The sequence below is a fragment of the Perognathus longimembris genome, chromosome 9 (assembly GCF_023159225.1).
Source record: "Perognathus longimembris pacificus isolate PPM17 chromosome 9, ASM2315922v1, whole genome shotgun sequence".
Classification (NCBI taxonomy): domain Eukaryota; kingdom Metazoa; phylum Chordata; class Mammalia; order Rodentia; family Heteromyidae; genus Perognathus; species Perognathus longimembris.
The window spans coordinates 27,992,453-28,017,044 of NC_063169.1; the positions used below are offsets into that span (position 1 = coordinate 27,992,453).

General features: G+C 39.9%; 2 protein-coding genes across 5 annotated transcripts in view; one reads left to right on the plus strand and one right to left on the minus strand.

Moving 5' to 3' along the window:
* Orc3 (origin recognition complex subunit 3) overlaps positions 1-8,685 on the minus strand; it is a 45,514-nt gene extending 36,829 nt beyond the window's left edge. For 3 of the 4 annotated variants that reach the window (XM_048353855.1, XM_048353854.1, XM_048353857.1), the window contains exons 1-3: positions 8,538-8,629; positions 5,554-5,608; positions 926-1,023 (exon numbers count right to left, since the gene is read on the minus strand). In XM_048353855.1, the coding sequence (XP_048209812.1) occupies positions 926-1,023; positions 5,554-5,608; positions 8,538-8,561 (177 nt within the window). In that variant the 5' untranslated portion in view covers positions 8,562-8,629. Of the gene's footprint in view, positions 1-925; positions 1,024-5,553; positions 5,609-8,537 lie in introns of all 4 variants that reach the window. The other variant, XM_048353856.1, reaches the window with a different exon arrangement.
* Positions 8,682-24,592, plus strand: part of Rars2 (arginyl-tRNA synthetase 2, mitochondrial) — a 54,654-nt gene continuing 38,743 nt past the window's right edge. Inside the window, exons 1-4 of the mRNA XM_048353859.1 lie at positions 8,682-8,812; positions 14,402-14,475; positions 17,631-17,733; positions 19,806-19,889. Of these exons, the coding sequence (XP_048209816.1) occupies positions 8,777-8,812; positions 14,402-14,475; positions 17,631-17,733; positions 19,806-19,889 (297 nt within the window). The 5' untranslated portion in view covers positions 8,682-8,776. The remainder of the gene's footprint in view (positions 8,813-14,401; positions 14,476-17,630; positions 17,734-19,805; positions 19,890-24,592) is intronic.

The window sequence follows — 24,592 nt, forward strand, 5'->3', positions numbered from 1 at the left end:
ACTTTTCTCTTCCCTTTGAATGTTTAATAATTTATATCTATAAAATAAACTGTAAATACATTAACAGGAGGAAACAAAACCCTCACAAATTAACATATAATGTGCCAGACATAAAGTAACTAACTAAAAGCAAGTGCAAGATGGGTATGCCTTAAAATGTGTATTGAACTAGAGAAAGAAACCATAGTTATGGGGCTGGTTGTTGGAATGTAAGAGTAGATGTGGGAGTGGAAATGGCAACAGGTTATAAGAGAGTGGAAGAAAAATGCAAGAAACAAAGGCTGTCTCATTATACAGATAAGGTTCCATGTGTACAGTCCTTAGGAGGTTATCTGTGCTAATCTCTATCTGGGCTACGTGTTAGATTTTCAATCTCTTCCTTACTTCCTTCAGGTGAGTATCTATAGAGAAGCCTCTACTAGAATCCAATGTTTACTAATATAGATAGATGTAAATATTTTTTACAAAATGATTGATTCTCAGAACCATTCCTGTGTCTGTAACCTTCTCCAATAGTAGGATGAATATGCTAAATATGCACAATTTGTAGTGGCTTATGTCTCCCTCAGTGATTTTAGATGCAACAAAGCTAGCTCTATAGGTACCAACTGCCATCTTTCAGAGCTGGAATACAGAAATAGTATCTATATGTGAAGATGAGAGTTTAGTTTTAATGATCTGATTTCACACTTGTAGAGTTTGTTAATTAACTGAAGGACAATTTAAGAGCGGCACCATATGACCTTAGCAACTATCATGAAGTATCTGAAGCTCTATGAATATGAGACATTTTAGAGTCAATAGAGTATTCTTGACCAATACTTCCTGTAGTTCACTAAAACTCTTGTAAATTGGTGAAAAGATGGAAGCAGCAGGAGATGGACAGCATGAGTATTAGAGAAAAGTTAACGAAAGAGGCACTCACTTCAGTTTCAGATTTCATCTCCTGCCACAGCAGATGGTAAGTTTCGAATCGAAGCTTACTATCTCCAGACTCATTTTTCCCTTTGCTAAAATAGTCCTCTAAAAATGAAGAAAGAAATGTCAGGGTATTTATACACTAAAAATCTGAAAGTGTATAGAACCATAGAAATAGAGATCGAATTTTTTTTCTAAACACAAAAATTCTATGTGTGTGTATACATTTGGAGATATTCTATAAATACATGTTGTCCCCCATATTAACTTTATGATTAAAAGTGTTTTCAAAGCAAAAGAATAGCTCAAGTGATATGGCAAGTGACAGGCCCTAAGCTCCAACATCAGTACTACAAAAAATAATAGTAGTAAATATAAATTTTCTTTTTATAAACTTTTGAATTCCTAAGTGTTTAATTTTTTTTTAAAGCTGTACTGGGGTTTGGACTTGTTAGGCAAGTGCTCTATCATTTGAACCACATGCAACCCTTTTTGCTTTAGTTACTTTTCCAATAGGTTCTGATATTTATGCTTGGGCCAGCCTATACTATTAATCCTCCCAAGTTCCTGGGAGCACAAGAGCTTGCCACTATGCCCAGATTTTTGAGATGGAGTCTCATAAACACTTTGTCCAGGCTAGTCTCTAACCACTATCCTCCTAATCTTGGCCTCTTGAATAACTATGATTATAAGCATGAGCTACTGCTCCAGACCTAAGTTTTTATTTAATGGTTTCTAGTTTGAAGCACATACATTTACCATTGTTTTCATTATGCATATCTACTTTCATTATCCTCATATACTATAGTTTTTGTTTTTGCTTTGAACTCTCTTTAATGATTCTATTACTATTTTGATTCCACTGACATACTTTAGTCCAGTCTCATTTTATTTTATAAATTATTATTATTTGTGCTAGTGCCAGGGCTCGGACTAGGGTCTTAAGTTCTTGCTTGGCTTGCTTGCTTACAGCTGGCATTCTACCTTTTGATGCAGCCCAAGTTTTTGTTTATTTTGGAGATGATTTGATGGATTGTTCTGCCTGGGCTGCCTTTGAACTTCTATTGCTGATATCAAGTATATTGAGTAACAATGTTTGCAGATGTGAACCACTGGTGCTGGCTTTAGTCTGTATATTTTATGTTCTTTTCCTGTTAGCCATTTGTTAAAATTTTTTTTGGCTAGTCATGGGGCGTGGGACTCAGAGCCTGACCACTGTCCTTGGCTTCTTTCTTTTTGCTCAAGGCTAGCACTCTACCTCTTGAGCCACAGTGCCACTTCCAGCTTTTTCTGTGTATGTGGTGCTGAGGAATTGAGCCTCCAGGACTTACTCTACTGCCAAGCCACATTCCCAGCCGCAAAGTACCTTTAACTGTAGTGTTTTTCAAACTTGAAAACCATGATTCACATTAAGGAATAATTTTAAACCATACTGTAACACATACATAGAAACAAAAACAAAAATCCTATGGAACAATCCTTATCACATAATAGCAAATATTTTCTTTTCTTGTTGCAAAGTTCACTAAATTCTTTTATAATTCACAATAATTTATGATCTCTTATTTGGGGGAAAATATTATTCATTTACTGAATAACCTATTCTTTCTCCCACTGATTTGACATGCCCTTTTCAACTAAATATTTGTATTATTTATTTTGAGCTATTTTTCAACTATCTTTCATTCCTACTGAATCTAATTCTACTTCCATATTAATCTAGAATGCTTTCAAGTATAAAATATACTGTATGTCAATGCATTTTTATTAACTAGATCCAAGTCTTACACTGTCATGAATCAATGTTACTCTTTACATTTAAAAAGCAAAACAGGCTGGGAATGTAGCTTAGTGGTAGAATGCTTGCCTAGCCCTGAGTTCAATCCCTCAGTACTACATAATTTTTTTTTAAATCAGGATACTTTCTAATTTGGAGACATTAAAAATAGATTGGTTCTTCATATTTAAAAAAACAGGCCTTCCTATCAAAATAATTTTATAATAATTTTGTCATTTCTCAAAAATTACACAGGTATTTTAAGTACATGATATTTAAAAACAATTCATGTTCACGTGTAGATATAACAATAACCCCCTTCCCTTTCCCAGATAACTGATATAAGCCAATTTAAAAAATATATCCATGTGCAAGCTGGGCCTGAAACACCATTACACACCTTAACCCCAGCAATAGTAAGATTGCAAGTATGAACCTAGCCTGGGCTGGCTTCCCTGTCACAAATAAGCAAGCAAGCAACAGAGAGAAAGAAAAATAAATTTCATACACAAAAGCCATCATAAGTTTTGGTTTAATCAAATATTTTTCACTCGCTATAGCTTTCTACTTTCCTTCATATTTGTTGTGTTCAAGCCCCAGTACATTCAACAAGTGCAATGTTACAATATTAAAAGGAAAAAAAAAAAGAAAGAAAAAGAAAAAAAGGCAAGGGATACAATAGTAAGAGGTAAAACAGTAACAAGTGAGCTTTAAACATATCATTTTATATTGAAAGTGGGTAGAATTACAGTAAAATGTTTAGTGACAAATCAAGGCATGAATTTATTTGCTGAAGTAACTTCAAAATACATAGTGAAGAAATTGGGATATGCAGTCATTTAGAGAACACTGAGGAAAGGGAGCTACCAGTGCTGCTCAGGGACATGCTCAAGTGTCTTCAAGTCAGAGACAGGGAAAATGCAGCACATCTTCCTGCAAGACAATCTGTTTCAAGAAATGCAGCTAGTGAAGGCAAGTGCTAATACCTGTATATATTTTCCTCATTCTTGCTCCATCTACCTCATAATTGGGGTCAATTTCTTGAAGATTTTCATACTGTAACAGTATTTGTTGGTCTCACTGGCACAATTAAAATCTTATCAAAGTTCTAAAACAGCCAGCTCAAATCCTGTAACTGCACATTACATTTATCAGCACTACAAATGGCAAATACATCTTATCACATTATAACTAGAATTCAGTACAAAAGTTCTAAGCAGCTACTTGCTTCATACAGACCATGGGCTCTGGAATCAGACAGCTGGGTTCAAATCCCACTTGAGCACTTTACAGCACTTTATCACTGAGTTCCTTCTACATATTCTCATGTCTTTTTAATGGAGATAAACATTCTTTGATATACTCTTACAAATATAAAAATATATAAAATGTCTTAACGGTGTAAAGTTCAGGTGGTTACTCAGTTTAATGAACTATTAGGGTGGGATATAGAGCACTCACCTAGCATCTATGAAACCCTGGGTTCAATTTCCAGCAACACACAACTGGATACTTACTATCTGTAAGTCTGTACTACTGAGCATAACTAGGTAAAGGGTAGACCACTCTCTATATTATTCCTTAGAACTGCCTGTGAATCTACAATTGTATCAAGGTAAAAAGTTCTCCCAAATGATTCTAATGTTCAGCTACAACTGACAACCAGTGTAATAACCACTTTTTGACTAACAATTGTGTAATTTGCTTGACAAGTCTTCCTAACTTAATCACTAAACAGATTATCTAAGAATAAATTTAAAAAGTGAAGGCATTTTTAACATTTTAGTTTTATTGATGTATAATTTATAAAGAACATACACTTACTTTAGCAATGAGTTGCTAGGCAAGTGTTCTACAACTAGTTCTATTGCTTTTCAGATAAGATTCTCACACTCACTTTGCCCAGTTAGCTTTAAACCATGACCATCTCCACCTTCCAAGTTGCTATTTGCTAGGTCTATAGGCGCACTGTACCATTCTAGGCTTTTCTGTTTGTTTTGTGCAGTACTGCACTGTAGACTCAGGGCCTCTCACTTGCTAGGCACTTCACTATTTGAGTAGAACCTCCAGTCTCCGTCAGCTATTTTTCAGGTATTGTCCTGCAGTTCGGGGCTAGACTCAGAGATCCTACTGCCTATTGTAGGAGGTGGTTAAGAAAACTTTTTGTCGAGGGTAGCCTTGAATTGTGATCCTCCCCATCTTCATTTCTCAAATAGCTGGGATTACAGACAAGAGCCAGTCAGGCTTGTTTTTGAGAAAGAATCTTGGTAACTTTTTGCTTAAGCCCGGCTGGAACCACAATTCTCCTTTCTCTGCCACCTAAAAAGTTGGGATTACAGGGGTATGCCCCCTCCCCCACCAGCTTAATACTGTTTATTTTATCCAGTAATTTTTTACATAATTTTCATTAGAAAACACAAATTTCTATTTTTCTTTTTTATTTTTCTGTTTTGTTACATACACATAAATGTGTATATTTCCTCCATTACTAGACATCTGTGTAAATAATCAGCATTTAAATTGTTTTATTTGATCAAAGATCAAAATAGTTTTCTGGTAGAAAATTATTTTCATTTCGTAAGTTGTAGATAAAACAATTATGGCAGACAAGTCCTTACAAGAAATTTATTTTACAGCTTGCCTTTTGAGTATACAATTTATATTCCCCTTTAGATCATAACACTGAAGTATTCCTTTCTCCCTTCAGTCAATATTAGTACTGGAATATACCCTTTAAAGCAACCTGCAGAGAAAGCCAAGCTTAGAAAAGATAATTATTAAATTAAATTAGGCATAGTTCAAATTGAAGGTGAAATGGGAGAAAAAATAGCTAACAAATTTGATGTTAAGCCACTTACCTATTGGTACAGAGATCTTTCTCTTCTTGAAGCTTGGTTTAAAGACAAAACAACCCTATTTTTTAAAAAGAGGAGGGTGGGAAACAAGTATAAAGTCAAATTAAGTACAGAGCAGAAAACTCTACCCAAATATCCATGAACGAGCAAATTTAAAAAGGAGGGAGGGGCTGGGAATGTGGCTTAGTGATAGAGTGCTTGCCTAGCATGCATGAATCCCTGGGTTCAATTCCTCAGTACCACATATACAGAAAAAGCTGGAAATGGTGCTGTGGCTCAGTGCTAGCTGGCCTTGAGCCAAAAAAGTTCAGAGCCAGTGCTCAGGCCCAGAGTTCAAGCCCCAGGACTGGCCAAAAAAAAAGGGGGGGGGGGTGAGGAGAGGCTTTTTCTGTTGTTAGGAAAGCACATTATTTATGTTTCATTTTCATTCTTTGAAACTGTATAAGTAGATGAAGAAAATAAAAGCTGATTAAATTTAACTCGAGATAGGTTCCATTCATGAAACTTAGTGGAAAATAAATACTATGCATTAAAATGAAGAGCAACACTATTAAAAATAAAGATATTCATTCTAAAAGAAATTTGTTATTGCTAGGCACTGGTGGCTCACGGCTGTAATCCTAGGTATTCAGGAGGCTGAGATCTGAGGGTTGCAGTTCAAAGCCAGCCTAAATAGAAATGTCTGTGAAACTCTTTTTTTTTTTTTTTTTTGGCCAGTCCTGGGGCTTGGACTCAGGGCCTGAGCACTGTCCCTGGCTTCTTGCTCAAGGCTAGCACTCTGCCACTTGAGCCACAGCGCCACTTCTGGCCTTTTTCTGTATATGTGGTGCTGGGGAATCGAACCTAGGGCCTCATGTATACGAGGCAAGCACTCTTGCCACTAGGCCATATCCCCAGCCCTCTGTGAGACTCTTATCTCCAATTAACAAATAAAAATCTAGAAGTGAAGCAGCACAAATAGAAAAGTCTGTGATCTTCTCTCCAATTAACAAATAAAAATCCAGAAGTGTGGGGCTGGGGAGATAGCCTAGTGGCAAGAGTGCCTGCCTCGGATACACGAGGCCCTAGGTTCGATTCCCCAGCACCACATATACAGAAAAACGGCCAGAAGCGGCGCTGTGGCTCAAGTGGCGGAGTGCTAGCCTTGAGCGGGAAGAAGCCAGGGACAGTGCTCAGGCCCTGAGTCCAAGGCCCAGGACTGGCCCAAAAAAAAAAAAAAAAAAAAAAAATCCAGAAGTGAAGCGGTGGCTCAAGTAGTAGAACACTGGCATTGACCAAAAAAACACAGTATACAGGCCCTTGAGTTCAACCCCCAGGACTGGCCAAGTAACAACAAAAAAGAATTAATAGGTTCTACTTCATAATCATCCCAATAAACATATTCTTTCCTAAAAGTCTCATTTTCAGTAAGATACAAAAACAATAGGATTGAAGACTGACCACTCAAAACCTATAGAACCGTATAGAGAAGAACAAAATCATCATCCAAGCAAAACCTTGAGTACTGTTACATCTCTTCTGGGTTTGACACTGGCATCACAGTCTGCTGAAACTTTAAATGCCAGGGTTTTCACTTCTTCATTTGCCTTTCCTAGGCCATTTTAATGAATTAAAAATGAGATGTTTGGGGTCAGCATTCATCATTAGTTCACTGCTTTATTAGGGAAAAATGTCTGTACAATTTCTTCATCTATATTTTTCATCAGACAGTCTGACTTTAGGGGATTCCCTATTAGAACACAATATGGGAGCTGGGAATATGGCCTAGTGGTAAAGTGCTCACCTCCTATACATGAAGCCCTAGATTTGATTCCTTAGCACCACATGCATAGAAAAAGCCAGAAGTGGCTCTGTGGCTCAAGCGGCAGCGTGCTAGCCTTGAGCAAAAAGAAGCCATGGACAGTGCTCAGGCCCTGAGTTCAAGCCCCAGGACTGGCAAAAAAAAAAAAGCCCAAACCAAACATAGAACACAATATGGTTCAGCATATGCTATCTAACACAACTTTGTATAATGACAGAAATCTCATACACATCTGTTCTGAAATGGTCAGTAGGGTTATTAAGAGCTCAAAACATGGCTTAGTGCTACTCAAGAACTGAATTTAACTTTTATTGAAGTTGACTTTAATTCAAATGTAGTTAGCTACATGTGGCTAAAGAATACCACATTGGAGTACAACTTGAGGATTGATCTTACCAACTACACTTTGACTTTCAGTCCTGGAGTCACCTAGGCAGTCCACCTGAACGGTCTACATAACCTCCACCCCCCAATACACACATACCTGCATTCTTTTCCATTCTCAATTTTCCTAATGCTCCTATTCATTCTCTACTTCCTGATTATATTAACTTTTCCAAGTGCTTTTCTTGTTTTCTATCCCACTTTATTTCTATCTTTCTAAGGCAAAAAAAAAGTGTTAGGCTATCTACTCCCTTCCCCCAATTTTACACCTGCCAAGCTTCTATTTATTTTTCAGGCAAGGCCCAAATGCCACTTTCTCCAAATTGCCTTCGCTGATCCTCGTCTGTGCTAATTTTTTCCCACTCTTCTTACTCTTCATGGCAATTTTCCCCTCGCTAACACTTACCACAGCTCATGAAAATCAATGTACCAATGTCTTTTTTCCGTGCAAAAATGGTCTGCATCGTTGATCTAGGTGTCTCAATACCTAACGGAGTGCTAGACGCACAGTAAGTATTTATGAAGGCGAACAAGTAGAGAATAATGGGGTGTATCCTCGGAACAACAGACCTCCAGAAAACAGAATGTAGAAGTCCTCCAGGCCGCACCGCGAGCGGGACCGGCGACCTCCCGCCCCACACCGTTGGCCTCAACTGGACCTGAAGCAAAGATGCGCAAACTCTGTCTGCCACTCCACCCCTCCAGCCAGGGAACCGAAACCTACAGAACCTCCGGCTCCATCCCTTCTTCAAAGAAGCATCAGGCAGTGGTGGAGCTACCACGAGCGCCCGCCCCCACGTACCTTGGACACCGAGGAGGTAGCCATGGTCCTTACGCCCTGGAGCCGTCCTGGGACACGAGGATTTCCCGCGCGCCCTCGCGGCGGCAGGGCAAAGGTCAGTGACGTAATACTCGGCTTCTTCATTGGCTGTCATTGCCTTCCGACGCGAGTTTCCGGCGTGAGGGGGCGGGGCGTGCGGAGGAAAGCCGGAGCGAACCCTGGTGCTCGCCGGCCGTCGCCGCGCGCTGGTTGAGGCGGGGATGGCGTGTGGCTTTCGCAGGTCGATTGCCAGTCAGGTATTTGTTCCCGCGCCGGCAGCGGGTAGACCGGGACCCCCAAATTCTTTCACTGCTTTGAACTAATCTCCACTCAGCAGGTTCCCCCGGCCCGGAGCGGCTGGGCGAGCTTTCCGAGCGGTCGGGAATGTCGGGGAGGACTGCTTCTTTGAGGTGAAAAGTAAACCCCCAGAGGCACTTGGGACCTCCTAGAGGCTTCTCAACCCTTAGTTTGGCGTGCTTTAACCCTGGGTGGAAAGCCTTTGAGGTCATTTGACCCGACAGAAATGAGCATTCCTCACACGGTCAGTGAAGTTGATAATGGATCCGAATTACCGTTCTAAAGAGAAACTTATTTAAAAGTTGGTTCTTTCTCTTGCGTTCTCTTCTGCATTCTGGGCCTAAAATTATTATTTTGGTAAATCTCAAAAAAATACATGACACTGTTTTTGTTTTGCTTCAGAGACGTATTTGAACAGCTTTATAAGGAGGGAATTAAAAAAAAAAGCTACTGAAGAGCTCTGGGATTCAGCAAGAGGAATTTTTTAAATTCGCTAACCACCTGTAGAATTTTGCAAGGAAACATTGTCTTGCACATATGGGTCTTTACTCTGGGTCTGTAAATATGTCTTATCAATGGGCATATTAATGGACATAATTTTCCTAGTGTATTACTTCAGCTCTTTTATATGTGTAGGCATTTGAAGGGGAATTCCTCTTCCCTGCTGCTGTGCCGAATGTTAGATTCCCAAAGAGTCACCAACATTAACTTTTATGTAGCAAACCTGAACTTACTACTTCTTGGGTAAAGGAAGACACTACCTCATCTACCTCATCAATGCTCTTAGTAGTGCCTCAAATTGAGAAAATACTGATACATTTACTGAGAATTTAAGGGAGATTGTCAGTGATGAGGGTGGAGGTGGGTGGGGATAATCTGCATGATAACAATCAGAAGCTGCCCTTCCTCTAACACCATTTTTGTGGCTGGTGCAAAGACCTTGGCCAGAAATCTTAAAGCCTAAATAAACTGTTGATGCTTTGCTTTCTGCTGAAGAACTGATAGGTTTTTCGGGAAGCTTCTATACCAAACAAGTTATTTGGAAGTCTCCAAAGATTACACTGGTAGCTAGCTAATCAGGACAAAAGAAAAAATGAAGTTCTATTACAGTGAACTATCATTTCCAGTTTAGATAGATTGGTTCAGTTGATGCCTTGCTTTCTCAGCCTTTAAGTCAAGATAGCAAAGTTGGAGATTTTATACAGTTGTCATAATTTGATTCGGAACCTGGCAAGTTTAATTCCTAACCAAATTTTGCACCTGTTTAGAGCCAGCCTGATATTTCTTTATCTTGTGCCCAGTATCTTGGTACTAGGGTAGGAACCAAGTTTGCCTTTGTGCCAGAGAAATGAGTGGGTGAGGACTGCTCAGAGGCTAACATGTTTTTTATACTGAATGCTAAAGTTTGAGTAGATCATCAAGTAGGCAAAACAGAAAGAGATAGGATACTATTGTATAAAATTCAGGTGAGGATTTTTTTTTTTTACAAGTTTCTAAGGCTTGTAAGGCTTCTAAGGTTTACATTTTTGAGCTTTAGTGTTGCTAAAGGATAGCTCTCTAGGTCTGCTAGGCTTAGTATACATTCCAAGAATTGTATCCAGTAGCCATCAGAGATAGATTGATGTATCTCTATGGGCCTTGAGTTAAAACTTGTTAGGGCCCAGTCAGATGAAGCTACTCAGATCTGCTTCAGAATCTTCACTTTAAAAGTTGTGGCTTTGGGCTTTGTCTCTCTGTTCTTATATATTTACGTACTTACTTGTATATACCTTCTTCTTTGCCAATCTTTTTCTGCCTCAGGGACCCTAGTTTTTCTAGGGTTGGACCAATTATCTCGTTCTAAGTTTTAATCTCTTTTTTTTTGCCAGTCCTGGGGCTTGAACTCAGGGCCTAAGCACTGTCCCTGGCTTCTTTTTGCTCAAGGCTAGCACTCTGCCACTTGAGCCACAGTGCCACTTCTGGCCATTTTCTATATATGTGGTGCTGAGGAATTGAACGCAGGGCTTCATGTATCTGAGGCAAGCACTCTTGCCACTAGGCCATATTCCCAGCCCTTTTTTTTCTCTGTTTTAATCTTGTTTTAAAAAACCTGTTTGTGCTTAGTTCTTTCTGCATCATACTTTGGTTTCTGTGAGAAAAATGGAGCGTGCTAAAGGAATAAGCGGGACTCAATCCTCAACATGGGAGAGCTGTTTATTGAGGAACAGCCAGGGGCACAGACCTTCCCATGGGATTGAAGGTTGTGCAAATGACTAGATTTGGGGGTAGGCTTATATAAGGCTTAACAAGGAAACAGAAAATAAAAAATGGGTTATAGTCTCTTGGGGGCCCAGGGCCATGTCCTTGACTGGGCCCATAGTAGAATGTTGCACCTGATTTGAGGGGCTATTGTCCTCTGGAGACCAAGGGTAGTGTCCTTGGCCAGGCTGTTTGGAATAACGTGCCTGCGGCCAGGCATGTGGTCAAGCCTGTTCCCTTGCACCTGGTGTCTTGCTTGACCTGGGGAATAAGGCTGGAATCAGTCCTTCAGTTTCCAGTTTTTCCAATTATCTTCCTCTTTTTTCTTTTTTCTTTTTCTTTTTTATTTTTTTTTTTATTTTTGGTCGATAGTGAGGCTTGAACTCAGGGCCTGGGTGATGTCCCTGAGCTTTTTTGCTGAGCTACAGCTCCACTTCTGGTTTTCTGGTGGTTTATTGGAGACTCGTCACATGGACTTTGCTGCCCAGCAAAGAACTGTGATTCTCAGATCTCAGCTTCCTGAGTAGCTAGGATTATAGGTATGAGTTAACTTCAAAATTTTTGATTTTGAAGACTTCATATGCATTTTTCAGACTTTTTGTTTTTGAGGGGGAGGGGCATTCCTGGAGCCTGAACTCCAGTTAGAATGGCCTATACTCTGAACTCAGCCAACAACAAATGCTGGAGGGGGTGCCAGGAAAGAGGAACCCTTCTCAACTGTTGGTGGGAGTGCAAATTAGTACAACCACTTTGGAGAACAGTATGGAGGTTCCTCAAAAAGCTCAGCATAGACCTACCCTATGACCCAGCCATACCACTCCTAGGCATCTATCCTGAACAACAGGTCTCAGGATATCATAAAGACATCTGCACATCCATGTTTAATGCTGCACAATTCACAATAGCCAAAATATGGAAACAACTCAGATGCTCACTGCAGATGAATGGATCCAAAAAATGTGGTACCTATACACAATGGAATACTACATAGCGATTAGAAATGATAAAATATTGGTATTCGTAGGGAAATGGTCAGAACTTGAACAATTGTTGAGCGAGACAAGCCTAGAACACAGAGAACAAAGGGGCATGGTCTCCTTGATATATGACTGTTGGTGGGGGGGACAACGACAGTAGAGCTTCTGAACCTAAATGGTTTGATTTGCCTGCCTCTGAGTATCCCCCTAATATGGAAAGTTTGAGGTATATCTCCTATATGGAAAGTTTAAGCTGACCCCTGAGCAACTTCCTTAGTTATAAAGTTCTGCTTGCACCTGAGTACTTCCATATAAAGCTTGGTATCCACCCCAAGCATGTGGTTTTTGTCTTTAAAAGTTTTGTCTTTAAAAGACTCCCATTTCAACCTCTCAAAAACAAAACAAAACTTTCATATGCATTTTCTCAGACTTTTTTTTTTGCTGAGGGGGAGAGGCATTCCTGGATCCTGAACTCAGGGCCTGGGTGCTGTCCCTGAGCTTTTGTACTCTAGGCTAGCGCCCCTACCACTTGAGACACAGCTCTCCTTCCAGCATTTTTGGTAGTTAATTGGAGATGTGAGCTTTCTTGCTCAGCTTGCTGAGAAACTTGATCTTCAGCTCTCAGTTGGGATTAAGAGTTTGTGCCACTGGTACATTGCTTTGATGTTTAGATTTTTAATCTGTTTTTCACTTTTTCTTTCAGCTCTTCTTGTGGGGAAAATACATTAAGCATTTCAGATTTATAGGTCAGTTACTAATTGCATTCACATTGCTGTAGAGCCGTACTACCATCTACATACAGAACTCTTATCTTGGAAAACTCACATCATCCTGTTAAATTTTTCCCTATGCCTCCACACCCTCCCTTTCATTCTTTTTTTAAAAATTATTTTTATTGTCAGGGTGGTGTACAGTTACATACATAAGGTAGTAAGTACATTTCTTGTCAAACTTGTTACCTCCCTATTTTTCTCCCACCCCTTTCATTCTTAAATTTGCATCTTACAGGACTATTTGTGCCTTTTGTAAAACTACTATTGAAGCTTTGTGTGTCAATAATAAGGCAGTGAGTACATTTCTTGTGATATCTTACACCCTTATTTTTCTTTCCCTTCCCTAGATCAGGTAGGCATATATATATAATACCCAGTCTACCAAAATCATATACAGTAGCCACGTAGCGTACGCCAAAGGAAAGTCACCTAGAACTTTAAATATAATGTCAACAATAGAATCCTCCTGTGTCCTTCTCTTGGAGTTGTTTTTGCTTATCATTGTCTTATATGATCATATGTACATAGCTGTTGAGCTATTGTGATCCACTGATAGGTCTATTTTAGACCTTTTTATATTTAGTAATTGTTTGGTTTTAGAATGAAGTTTTATGAAAAGTTTGGTCTTGTTAGATTAGTCTTCTTGGTCTTGAGGAAGTTAACATAGGTTGGGGGGTAATGTATGTTGGTTGTTCTGTTCTAAGGAAATACTTAAGTTATGTGTGTGTGTCAAATATATATCATATATGTCAAATAGTTGTTGTTCAAGGGGGCTTCAGTTTAACATATTCATTTAGGTGTACAATGAATGCATCTTGATTAGTTTAACTCCTTCCATCATTCCCCTCCCCCGCAATGCCTTTTCCCACCAGTCTCAAGTTTCCCCATTCCAAAACTTTCTGAGTGAAGATTAGCTTTGAATCTTCATTGTTGATCTTTTTCCATAAAGTTTTTCTTAATTTTTAAATTTACAAACATAAAATTTAATCGTCAAAGACAACAGCTCTGTACTTGACTTTTTTTTTTTTCCCTTTGGCCAGTCCTGGGCCTTGGACTCAGGGCCTGAGCACTGTCCTAGCACTTTGCCACTTGCGCCACAGTGCCCCTTCTGGCCGTTTTTCTATATACGTGGTGCTGAGGAATTGAACCCAGGGCTTCATGTATACAAGGCAAGTACTCTTGCCACTAGGCCATATCCCCAGCTGTACTTGATGTTTATACCCTTTCCTGGCCTTCAACTCTTGGTATCCATGCTTTACCACCTAAGCCATGCCTCCAACTCCCATATATCTATTCTTAATCCTTACAGTTTTGGATTTTCCTGAAGGCCAAAGAAATTTAAATGTATATTTTCTTCCTTTTTTCGGGGGGGTGGTGGGGGCAATAAAAGAATTCTCTGTTCAGGCTTCTTTGGTTTAGCATGATTCATTTGAGATTTATTTGTTGTTAAATATATGAGTAGTTTCTTTTTTTTTCTTTGCTAAGTAATGTTCCATTCAAACTCTAACCAATATTGTCTAACTAACAGTCTTGCCCTATTTTGTTTCTTTTGACTTTTCAGCTTTCCAGAGTTTTGGATCTTCCACCAGAAAACTTGATTAAGTCAATATCTGCAATTCCACTTTCCATAAAAGAGTTAAGTGCAGCATATTTCTTAAAATATTAATCTTAAAATGGTGAATATTTTGGCAATTCAGAAACTAAAAACTTGTTATGCTTCAATTTATCATGGGCTGGGAATATGGCCTAGTGGCAAGAGAGCCTACCTCGTATACATGAAGCCCTGGGTTCAATTCCCCAGTACCACACATATGGAAAACGGCCAGAAGTGGCGCTGTGGCTCAAGTGGCAGAGTGCTAGCCTTGAGCAAAAGGAAGCCAGGGACAGTGCTCAGGCCCTGAGTCCAAGGCCCAGGACTGGCAAAAAAACAAACAAACAATTTATCAAATAGTCCTTAAAGTTAATTATAAACTATACTTTATTATATTCAACCAATTCCAATTGACTTAATAAAATTAAATTAGCTGAGCATGTACTCCTAGCTACTCAGGCAGCTGAGATCTGAGTATCACAGTTCAAAGCAAACTGGGACATGAAAATTTGACCCTTATCTCTAATGAACTACTCAAAAAAAGCCAGAAGTGGAGCTGTGGCTCAAGTGGTAAATTGCTAACCTTGAAAGAAGCTTAGGGACAGTGCCCAGGACCAGCACCAAAAAGTTTTTTTTTTTTTAATATATTTTGAAAACTCTAATATGTGCTAATACAGTGTTTGCTATGCTACTTACTCATGAAATTATATCTAAGTGTATAGGAGTAAAATTAGTATTGTGTAATAAAGATAAAAGTGTGATTATAGTTTTTGAAGTTGTTGAAGATTGAATACTATTGTACCAGATTTTCTACTATATAATTTTCACTTTTTGAGATTCCATTTATAAGGATGTATGTGTTAGAACTATTTACTCATAGTTTTGTAAAGTATATAGCAGATGTATGTAGGATATATGCAAACATTTTTACTGTTTTATATAACGGTAACTAGGGATTTGGGTATCAAGATGTTTTAGAACCAACTCTCCTGTAGATACCAAAGGATGACTGTACTCTTAGCCAGTTAGTAATGTAAGGAAATGTGTTACCCAGTAGAATTTCGGTATTGAGTTTAGAAAAGATATAAGCATATTATTCGTACTATTATGTAATGGGTCAAAGTTGTAGGCCACCTAGCTTGTTGATTGAGATGGAATTTCACTAGTTTTTGGTGGGTCAGCCTGGGATTTCATGAAGGTTTTTGGTGGGCCCGCCTGAAATTTTGATACAGTTCTGTCTCACAAGTAGCTCAAGAGGCCAGCAGGCCCAGGAAAATTCCTAATGGTTTTATAGACTAGTTTTTCTTAATGAGATGTTAACCAGTAGTCACACAGGAATTTGTCATTTTCCTGCATTTTATGAGTGATATGAGAAGTCACTTGTGCCCCTCCAGAATATGTCCTTTATGTGACACATAGACAAAACATAGTACATCTTACTCTGCCTATTTTCTAGTTTCCTATTGAACATCAGATATTAGTGTGGGTAGCTACATAGATGTTCGTTGATTTTAAAAATGTCTTATGAGGGGCTGGGGATATGGCCTAGTGGCAAGAGTGATTGCCTCTTGTACATCAGGCCCTGGGTTCAATTCCCCAGCACCACATATACAGAAAATGGCCAGAAGTGGCGCTGTGGCTCAAGTGGCAGAGTGCTAGCCTTGAGCAAAAAGAAGCCAGGGACAGTGCTCAGGCCCTGAGTCCAAGCCCCAGGACTGGCAAAAAAAAAAAAAAAAAAATGTTTTATGGGTTAGGGGAAATACATTGTGTACCTCCTGGGATTATTTCTTTTTTTTTTTTTTTTTTTTGGCCAGTCCTGGGCCTTGGACTCGGGGCCTGAGCACTGTCCCTGGCTTCCTTTTGCTCAAGGCTAGCACTCCGCCACTTGAGCCACAGCGCCGCTTCTGGCCGTTTTCTGTATATGTGGTGCTGGGGAACCGAACCTAGGGCCTCGTGTATCCGAGGCAGGCACTCTTGCCACTAGGCTATATCCCCAGCCCCTCCTGGGATTATTTCAAACCTGCAGAAAAACTAGTAGGGAAAAGATAATGAACGGAAGTGGTCTTCTAAATTGCCAAATCTATCTTTCTCTCTTTGTCTCTATTTCGCTTTTTTTTTTTTTTTTTTTTTTTTTGGCCAGTCCTGTGCCTTGGTCTCACGGCCTGAGCACTGTCCCTGGCTTCTTTTTGCTCAAAGCACTCTGCTACTTGAGCCACAGCGCCACTTCTACATTTTTCTACATATGTGGTGCCGTTTTTACATATGTGTGCCGTTTTCTACATAGGTGGTGCTGGGGAATCGAACCTAGGGCTTCATGTATATGAGGCAAGCACTCTTGTCACTAGGCCATATTCCCAGCCCTCTCTTTCATTTTTGTGACTTGATTTTTGTTTCAGTAATAAAATGTTACAAATACTGTTCAAGTCACTGAAATGCTTTGACTCTATCCCCTCCCTTCTTAGAGATGACTGCTGTTATCAAGCAGTATTATTGTCACTCATTGTTTTATCCTCACTTGGAAGAAAATACAATTGGTCCTGACCATTAATGAACTACAGAGCTGGGTGTTAACAATGATACTCTTTTCTTTCCCCCTTCATGTAGAAACTCAAATGACATTTAAAAAATACTTTTTGTTTTCTTGTTCAAACATCATTAGTAGGGCTGGGCTATGGCTTTGTGGTAGAGTGCTTGCCTAGCATCCAGGAAGCCCTGAGTTCAATTCCTCAGCACCACATAAACAAAAAAGGCCGGAAGTGGTGTTGTGGCTCAAGTGGCAGAGTGTTAGAGTGGTAGAGTGAAAACAAGCCAGGGACAGTCCTCAGGCCCTGAGTTCAAGCCCCAGGACTGGCAACAAACAAAAACCATTAATAGCAAGCATTAAGATAGAGGCAGGATTTTTAAAAGTCAGGAAAAAAAAAGATAGAGGCATGATTTTAAAAGCGGTCAAGATACCTGGACTTTTTCTAACTCTGCTTATTAGGTGCAGCAGGACAAAAGGGGGAGATGTTTAACTTTAAATCTCTTCCTCTTTCATAAAACTGCAATTAGGAAATAGAAGAGGAAAACTTAAATGATAAGAAAAAATTCTAAGTAAATAGTAGGTAATTAACATTTGATAAAATGTTGGGGTGGAGAGCCCAGTCATTAGTGTTTGTTTACACTAGAACCCTTTCTCATTTCAATGTCTGTTTGTTAGAGATGTAGCAGATTTCCGTCTTTCAGTGGATTCTTTACTGGAAAACAACAGTGACCTTTCAAGACCAGATATTCAAGATCAAGCCAAGAGACTGGCAGAGAAGGTATTTTGTCTCTAACGTTAATGAACTTAGGGGCTAAAGGAGGGAAAAAAAGCCTACTGGCATGAATTTCTTTGTGTTTCTTTGTTCATAGAAACTTGGAAGATACCATTTAATTAAGTTCATTTTTACCATATACTAGAAGGTTACAATGATTTTTCAAATTAATTTTGAAGCATTTCCTCTTGAGCCAGCATTGTTCAATTTTTTTAATTACTTGCAAGAGAACTGAAGTGTTGATTAATTTTACACATTGAAGCTAGTTGAATGTAGAACAAGCTTGATAAATTAGACAAGTGGGTAGCAAATTTTGAAATGAGTTTCTAAGAGCATTAAAAGAAGAAATGATTACATATAAATAGTCATGATTACAGAAAAGTAGGTGATTTAACACATCTACATTTGTAAGTTTTCTGATGGGTTTTGTATTCTAAAAGAGGAACTAAAAGGATTGTAAAAAGTGATCAAATCTAAATTATTAGTATAATACCCACAAAAAAGAAGCAGATTTTCAGTAGGGATTTTTTTTTTTTAAAAGAAACCACATAGGGTTATTATGTAAATGCAGAAGAGTTATCTGGGACTCTAAAGAATTAGAATGAGGAAAAAAGAAATTAAAGCTGGGACATGGTAGCACACAGCAGCTATACTTGAATAGCTTCAGATAGTGTGATCAAGAGTTCAAGACCAGCCTGAGCTGCGTAATGAGTTCATGACCAGCATGGCTGACATTATGAGACTCTATCTCAGTGCCTCTACTTGAAAGAATAACAAAAGTTAAAGAATGAGTATATAGGGGAACATGGCCTAGTGGCAAGAGTGCTTTCCTCGTACACATGAAGCCCTGGGTTCGATTCCCCAGCACCACATATATAGAAAACGGCCAGAAGTGGCGCTGTGGCTCAAGTGGCAGAGTGCTAGCCTTGAGCAAAGAGAAGCAAGGGACAGTGCTCAGGCCCTGAGTCCAAGGCCCAGGACTGGCCAAAACAAAAAAACAGAAAACAAAAAAACAAAGTGAGTATGTAAAGGAATATAGATAACTGAATGTTTTGTTTTTTGATACTATTATGTGGACTTGAATTCAGAGCTTTGTGTTTGGCAAGCACTCTGCCACCTGAGCCATGTACCTGGCCCTTTCTGCCCTACTTTTTTCTGAAGTAGATCATGCTTTTTGCCCAGCATAGAATATTATGCTTGCCATCATAACTATGATAGGTGCTGAAAGCATATGTCCCGGCCATCCCAGAGGACCATGAGGAGATAACACAGACAGGAGAAGAAGGTTCATAAGGAGGGAGGTTTATTAGTGGTGCCATAGTTCCCATGGCGTCTGCACCTTATCCAGGTGGCAGCTTCTCTCTCTGGGGGTAAAGGGGAAGACGTTAGGTAGTGAGTAGGAGTGGCTCATTAGGTATGGGTGGGTCTGGGGTCTAGTGGGAGGAGCTGAGGACCTGAGGCTAGGGAAATGCTAACAGGTGCCATTTCACCCAGCTGTTAGTTGAGATGAGGTTCATGTAACTTTTGTGGAGGCTGGCCTTGTACTGTGAACCTCATAGTCTTCACCGCTTGAGTAGCTAGGATTATAGGTGTGATCCACCAACATATAGCCCTAAGTAAATATTTCATTATAAAATCTTCTCATTTTTGTTAGGAAGTATATCCATAGTAGAATTAGAATTTTTAACCCTTTTCCCTTATTTCTTGGAATTTGTCAAAGACGAGTGGCTCTTCAATGATGACAGGTATCATTAGTTTCATAGGTTTATCAGAGAGTTGAACATCTAGCAGATTAGTAAGTAAAACAGATTACTTAAATTATTTCCTGTGCCTTGGTGCAAAGTGCACTTGGTACAGAAGCACAGACAGAATGTCATTTTCTGGGCTCTTCCCAAAGATGAGTGAAATATATGTCTCTTTATGGTAGATAGAGAATTTGAGGTGAAGAAAAGGAGAGACTGTGAAGACAAAATTTCAGTCATGTAAAAATAAATGTGTTTTTCTACGTCCAATGTAGAACTGAAGAGACTGGTCAGGGTCATGATCCAGCTACTTTATGTGATTTATTGTCTTTTCAGCTTAAATGTGATGCAGTGGTGAGTGAAATCAGCGCTGGTCCAAGGACAGTAAATTTTAAAATAAACCGAGAACTGTTAACAAAGGTAAGAGATATTTGTTACCTGGCCATTGTGCTTTCACTCTACTTTAGCTGTGCTGACCTTTCTCCAGCCTAGAAACTCATTATTTCCTTTTCTGAACCTTTATCCATACTAATCCCTCTGCTAGAGTACTGCTCCAAGTCAACACCTACTTACCCATTTTTTTCCCTTGATTATATGTGTGCGTGTGTGATGCTGGGTTTGAATCTAGAGCCTTGCATACATTTAGGAAACTGCTGAGCCACCCTTCCTTGGCAAAAGTACTTTCTTATCTTTTCATTTTTAGTTTTCACAGTATTGTTTACCTCTCTTGTACAGAACAGATTATAGTTGCCATTTTTATTTGATTAATGCCACTTGTTCTTTAAATTCTAATTCCCTTGCATACCACCATGTCTTTCTTACTGATGAATTTATAGGTTTTAGCACAGGGCCTAGCATGTGGTAAGTGCTAGATAACTTAATTGTTTAATGAATAAATAGTCTCCATTGCATGTAACACTGCACCCAGCTCTAGAACTTTTCTGCCCAGTTTGGATTCAAACCACAATCCTCCTGTTAAGTGACTAACTTAATACTTAAAATGTTTATAGTTTATTACAGTTAGCAAACAGAATTTTCTCTGGCTTATAGATGTCCATTATATTGGTTATTAAAGATTTTTCCATGTCTGAATCTGGTGCTGCTTTGCTATAATCCCAGCACTCCAGAGGTTGAGGAAGAAGGTTTGCAAGTTCAAGGCCAACCTAAGCTACATAGCAAGACTGTCTCCAAAAGAAAAAAATTCACAGACATGGTGATTCACTCTGTAATCGCAGCTACTAAAGATCAGATGGTCATCTTCCAGGCCAGCCTGGGCAAAAAAAAATTACTGAGGTCTATATCTCAACTAACAAGCTGGGCATTGTAGTGTTCATTTTAATCTAAGCTATGGAGGAGTCATAGGTGGGAGGTTGATCATAGTCAGGGACCAGTCCCAGGCAAAACCAGAAAGAGGCTAGGGGGATATGGCACACTTGGTGGCATACCTGCCTAGCAAATGTTGAGCTTTGAGTTCTAACCCTGGTACCATCACCCTTAGTTGACAATGAAGGGTCAAGAGTGAGAACTTTCAAGTGTAGCTACTTGTGCTCACATGGATATTCTCTGTGTTCATTGCATCTTTGAAGATGAAAATGTAAAGCAGAAAATGAGCAAATCATTCCTGGGGAATGTTGAATTTATTTCTTGCTGTGATCTGAACAATTCATTAGACCCAAAAAACCAGGTGCATTTAATACTTGTCTATGATGAATTTTTCCTGTGACTGTAAACAGATCTACTGTTTATTCAGGTTATGTGTGGTTTCCATGAACATAAGGAAAAGGGAATGATTTAAACTACTTTTCAACTTGACCAAAGAAATGACCAGGTAGTGATAAATTCCATACAAATCCTAATACCATTGGGAAATACTCAAGTCAACTGAATCAGAAAAATAATGACCCATCATTCATAGAAAAAAGATGATGGTGATAGACACAGGAATACCAATCAAAATATTTGTTAATTGGAATGTTCGTTAATTTGCTAAAGCATTTAAAAATAATTTTATTGTTATAAAGGTGATAAGATATACAGAGGAGTAGCAGTTATATAAGTCAGGTAATGAGTACATTTTTTTTATTCTTTTTTTTTTTTTTGGCCAGTCCTGGGCCTTGGACTCAGGGCCTGAGCACTGTCCCTGGCTTCTTCCCGCTCAAGGCTAGCACTCTGCCACCTGAGCCACAGCGCCCCTTCTGGCCGTTTTCCATATATGTGGTGCTGGGGAATCGAACCGAGAGATTCATGTGTAGGAAGCAAGCACTCTTGCCACTAGGCCATATTCCCAGCCCGAGTACATTTTTTTTTAAAAGGTAGATCCACCCCTGGGAGGGCTCCACGCAGATGCCCCCCACCTGTTTAAGTCTGTGCCCAGTACCTGAGTTACCTAGGTAACTGGCACACCTGGAGGCAGTTAACTCCTTCTCTGAGGTCACATCCAATCCACCTGGTCAGATCTCCCACCTTTTTCTATATAATCCGGTTCAACAGAGTCTTCTTCCTTCTCTCTCTTACTCTTTTCTCTCTTTTTCCCTTCTCCCTTCCCCTCTGTTTCCCTATACCTCCATCTTGTGTGGGCTGGCAGTTTGCTTTCCCCCCAATAAACTCCTTTCTACCTGAACCCTGTGGCAGTGTTCCTTTCCTGTGAACCTTACAGAAAGGGGTTTTATTTACAAAGGAGCTTTACTTACAACCCAAAACCCAGAACAGCACCCCACCCCCAAATGCTGGCCTGCAACTACATTGTCCTGGGCAAACCAGCCCTAACCTCCAAACCTCCACTCCTTAACCTACAATGGCCTCAACCTCCAAACATCCAGAGGAGGGAGCTTCTTTGTACTCCTCCTTCCTGCAGGCCTCACCTCGCCTTAGGCTTCAGGTTCCTCTCCAGTCAGCTCAGCTCCAATCCATTCCACTCCTTGGCAGGCACCACCCACTTTCCTCTTTCCCCCCTCTCCTCTTCCCCTTCAAGTACATTTCTTTTTAAAGCATTTTTTTTTTTCAGCACTGGGGTTTGAACTTTGCAGGTGCTAGGCCAGTGCTGCGACTCATTTGTTTGTTTGATTGTTTGTTGCCAGTCCTGGGGCTTGAACCATGGGGTTTGTCCCTGAGCTTCTTTTGCTCAAGGCTAGCACTCTACCACTTGAGCCACAGCGACACTTCTGGCTTTTTCTGCTTATGTGGTCGTGAGGAATGAAACTCAGGGCTTCATACATGCTAGCCAATCACTCTACCACTTAGCCACTTTCCCAGCGCCTGCTCTGACTATTGAGCCAGCCTTCCAAATAGAAACTTTTTAGACTTATTTCTGTTTAAAACCCTTAATGGGTCAATATTTGTATACAGAGTGCAGGTTACACTTAAATGTGAATAGAGAGTATGTGCTTTCTCATTTATTTATTGGAGTACTAGGGAACTTGAGTAGCTTACTGACATTCTGTGTTGTTGTTTTTTTGTTTTGTTTTGTTTTGTTTTTGCCAGTCCTGGGGCTTGGACTCAGGGCCTGAGCACTGTCCCTGGCTTCTTTTTGCTCAAGGCTAACACTCTACTACTGGAGCCACAGTGCAACTTCTGGCTTTTTCTGTTTATATGGTGCTGAGGAATTGAACCCAGGGCTTCACGCATGCAGGGCAAGCACTCTGGCTAAGCTATAATCCCAGCTCCTCACTGACATTCTGTAGTAACCTTTCAGGCCATAGACAATAGTGTCCCTTGGATTTGTTATAAATAAGTTGTCTAAGAACCACTGTAGTTAGAACAATAGACACAAAAAAATAAAGAATTGTCTCAGCAAGATGAAACTTGCTTCTGCACAGAAGGGTGAACCATCAGCCAAAAGTCTAACAAGCAAGCACACAGCAGGCAGTCTGCTCTAATATTTTATCCCGCATGCAGTAGGCCCTGCCCTTCTCAGATTGGTGAAGCTCAAGTTCTCTATCTGCTCTCCACGTATTTACAAAAGGTGATTTTGAAATAAGATTAACAGTTCACAGGTAATCTCAAAATATACCCACACTCTGTTTCTCAAACAATCTGCTGGCATGTCTTAATTGCTACTTGCAAAAAAAAAACAAGTTTAAGATAACCTTACATTTTTCAAATCCTTCCTTATCCCATGGTAGTTCCTCTTTTTCTTAATGAGCTAATCCCCTAGGCCAAAGCAGGAACTTTTAAGCAAATACACTTTGATAGACAAAGACAGTTTTTCTCACAGGTTGAGAAAGTTTGCTGAATTATATTTGACCTCTAGGGCTTATAGATTTAGGTACATAAATTAAGATCTGTTTGAATTATGCTGTTACAAAACATGTTAATAATGCTTAAGTGGAGTACTAAAAAAAAAAAGGAAAAAACTATCACATGACCTTGGTGACCAACCAAGGCTTCCAGCTGAGGCTGATCATTTTTAAGTGAGCATTCTCTCAGGCTCTGTGCTCTTATCCTCCAGTTTGTTCCCTTTACATTTCCCATTGCTCCTGACTGTTACCTATTATTCTGTGCAATGGGGTTGGAGGGAGGGGATTTCCCCTCCCTCCAAGACTCTACCACAAGGGAGTCTCAAGCAAAAAAATGAAAAAAGATGGATTTATTGGGGAAGTAAAAAGCGAGCTTGATGGGCTAGGGGCGCAGCCCAGACTCAGAAGCTGGAACGGTGATCCTAAAAAGCAGGCTGGCCCACCAGGGCTGCTGCCCAGACTTGGGAGCTGTGGACCGCGCACCCGAGCCATGCTCAGGGTTCGGTTATAAAGGCAAATACCACATGGTCAAGCCTGCCACAAGCAGGTGGCCAATGGAGTTACAACCTGTCACATAGAATCTGTTGGAACCAACCTATCGTTTAGTTATATTACGCCCAAGTCACGAGAAGACCACTAAGAAGACCACCGAGAGCCAGACGTTCCGAAATACAAAAGCAAGGCTTTATTCAGACGAGCTGCAGATCGGGCCTCGTCCTACCCACCGACACAGCGGAGGTTAGGAGGAAGGCCCCAAGCTGAGATTTCACAGGGCTTATAAAGGCAAAAAAACAAGGTTACAGAAAGCAGGTGTTCTCAGGGCTAGAGACATTCCAGGGTGATTAGAGTTAAGCATTCCCAGGTGGTTAGAGTTAAGCAGAGAGTTTC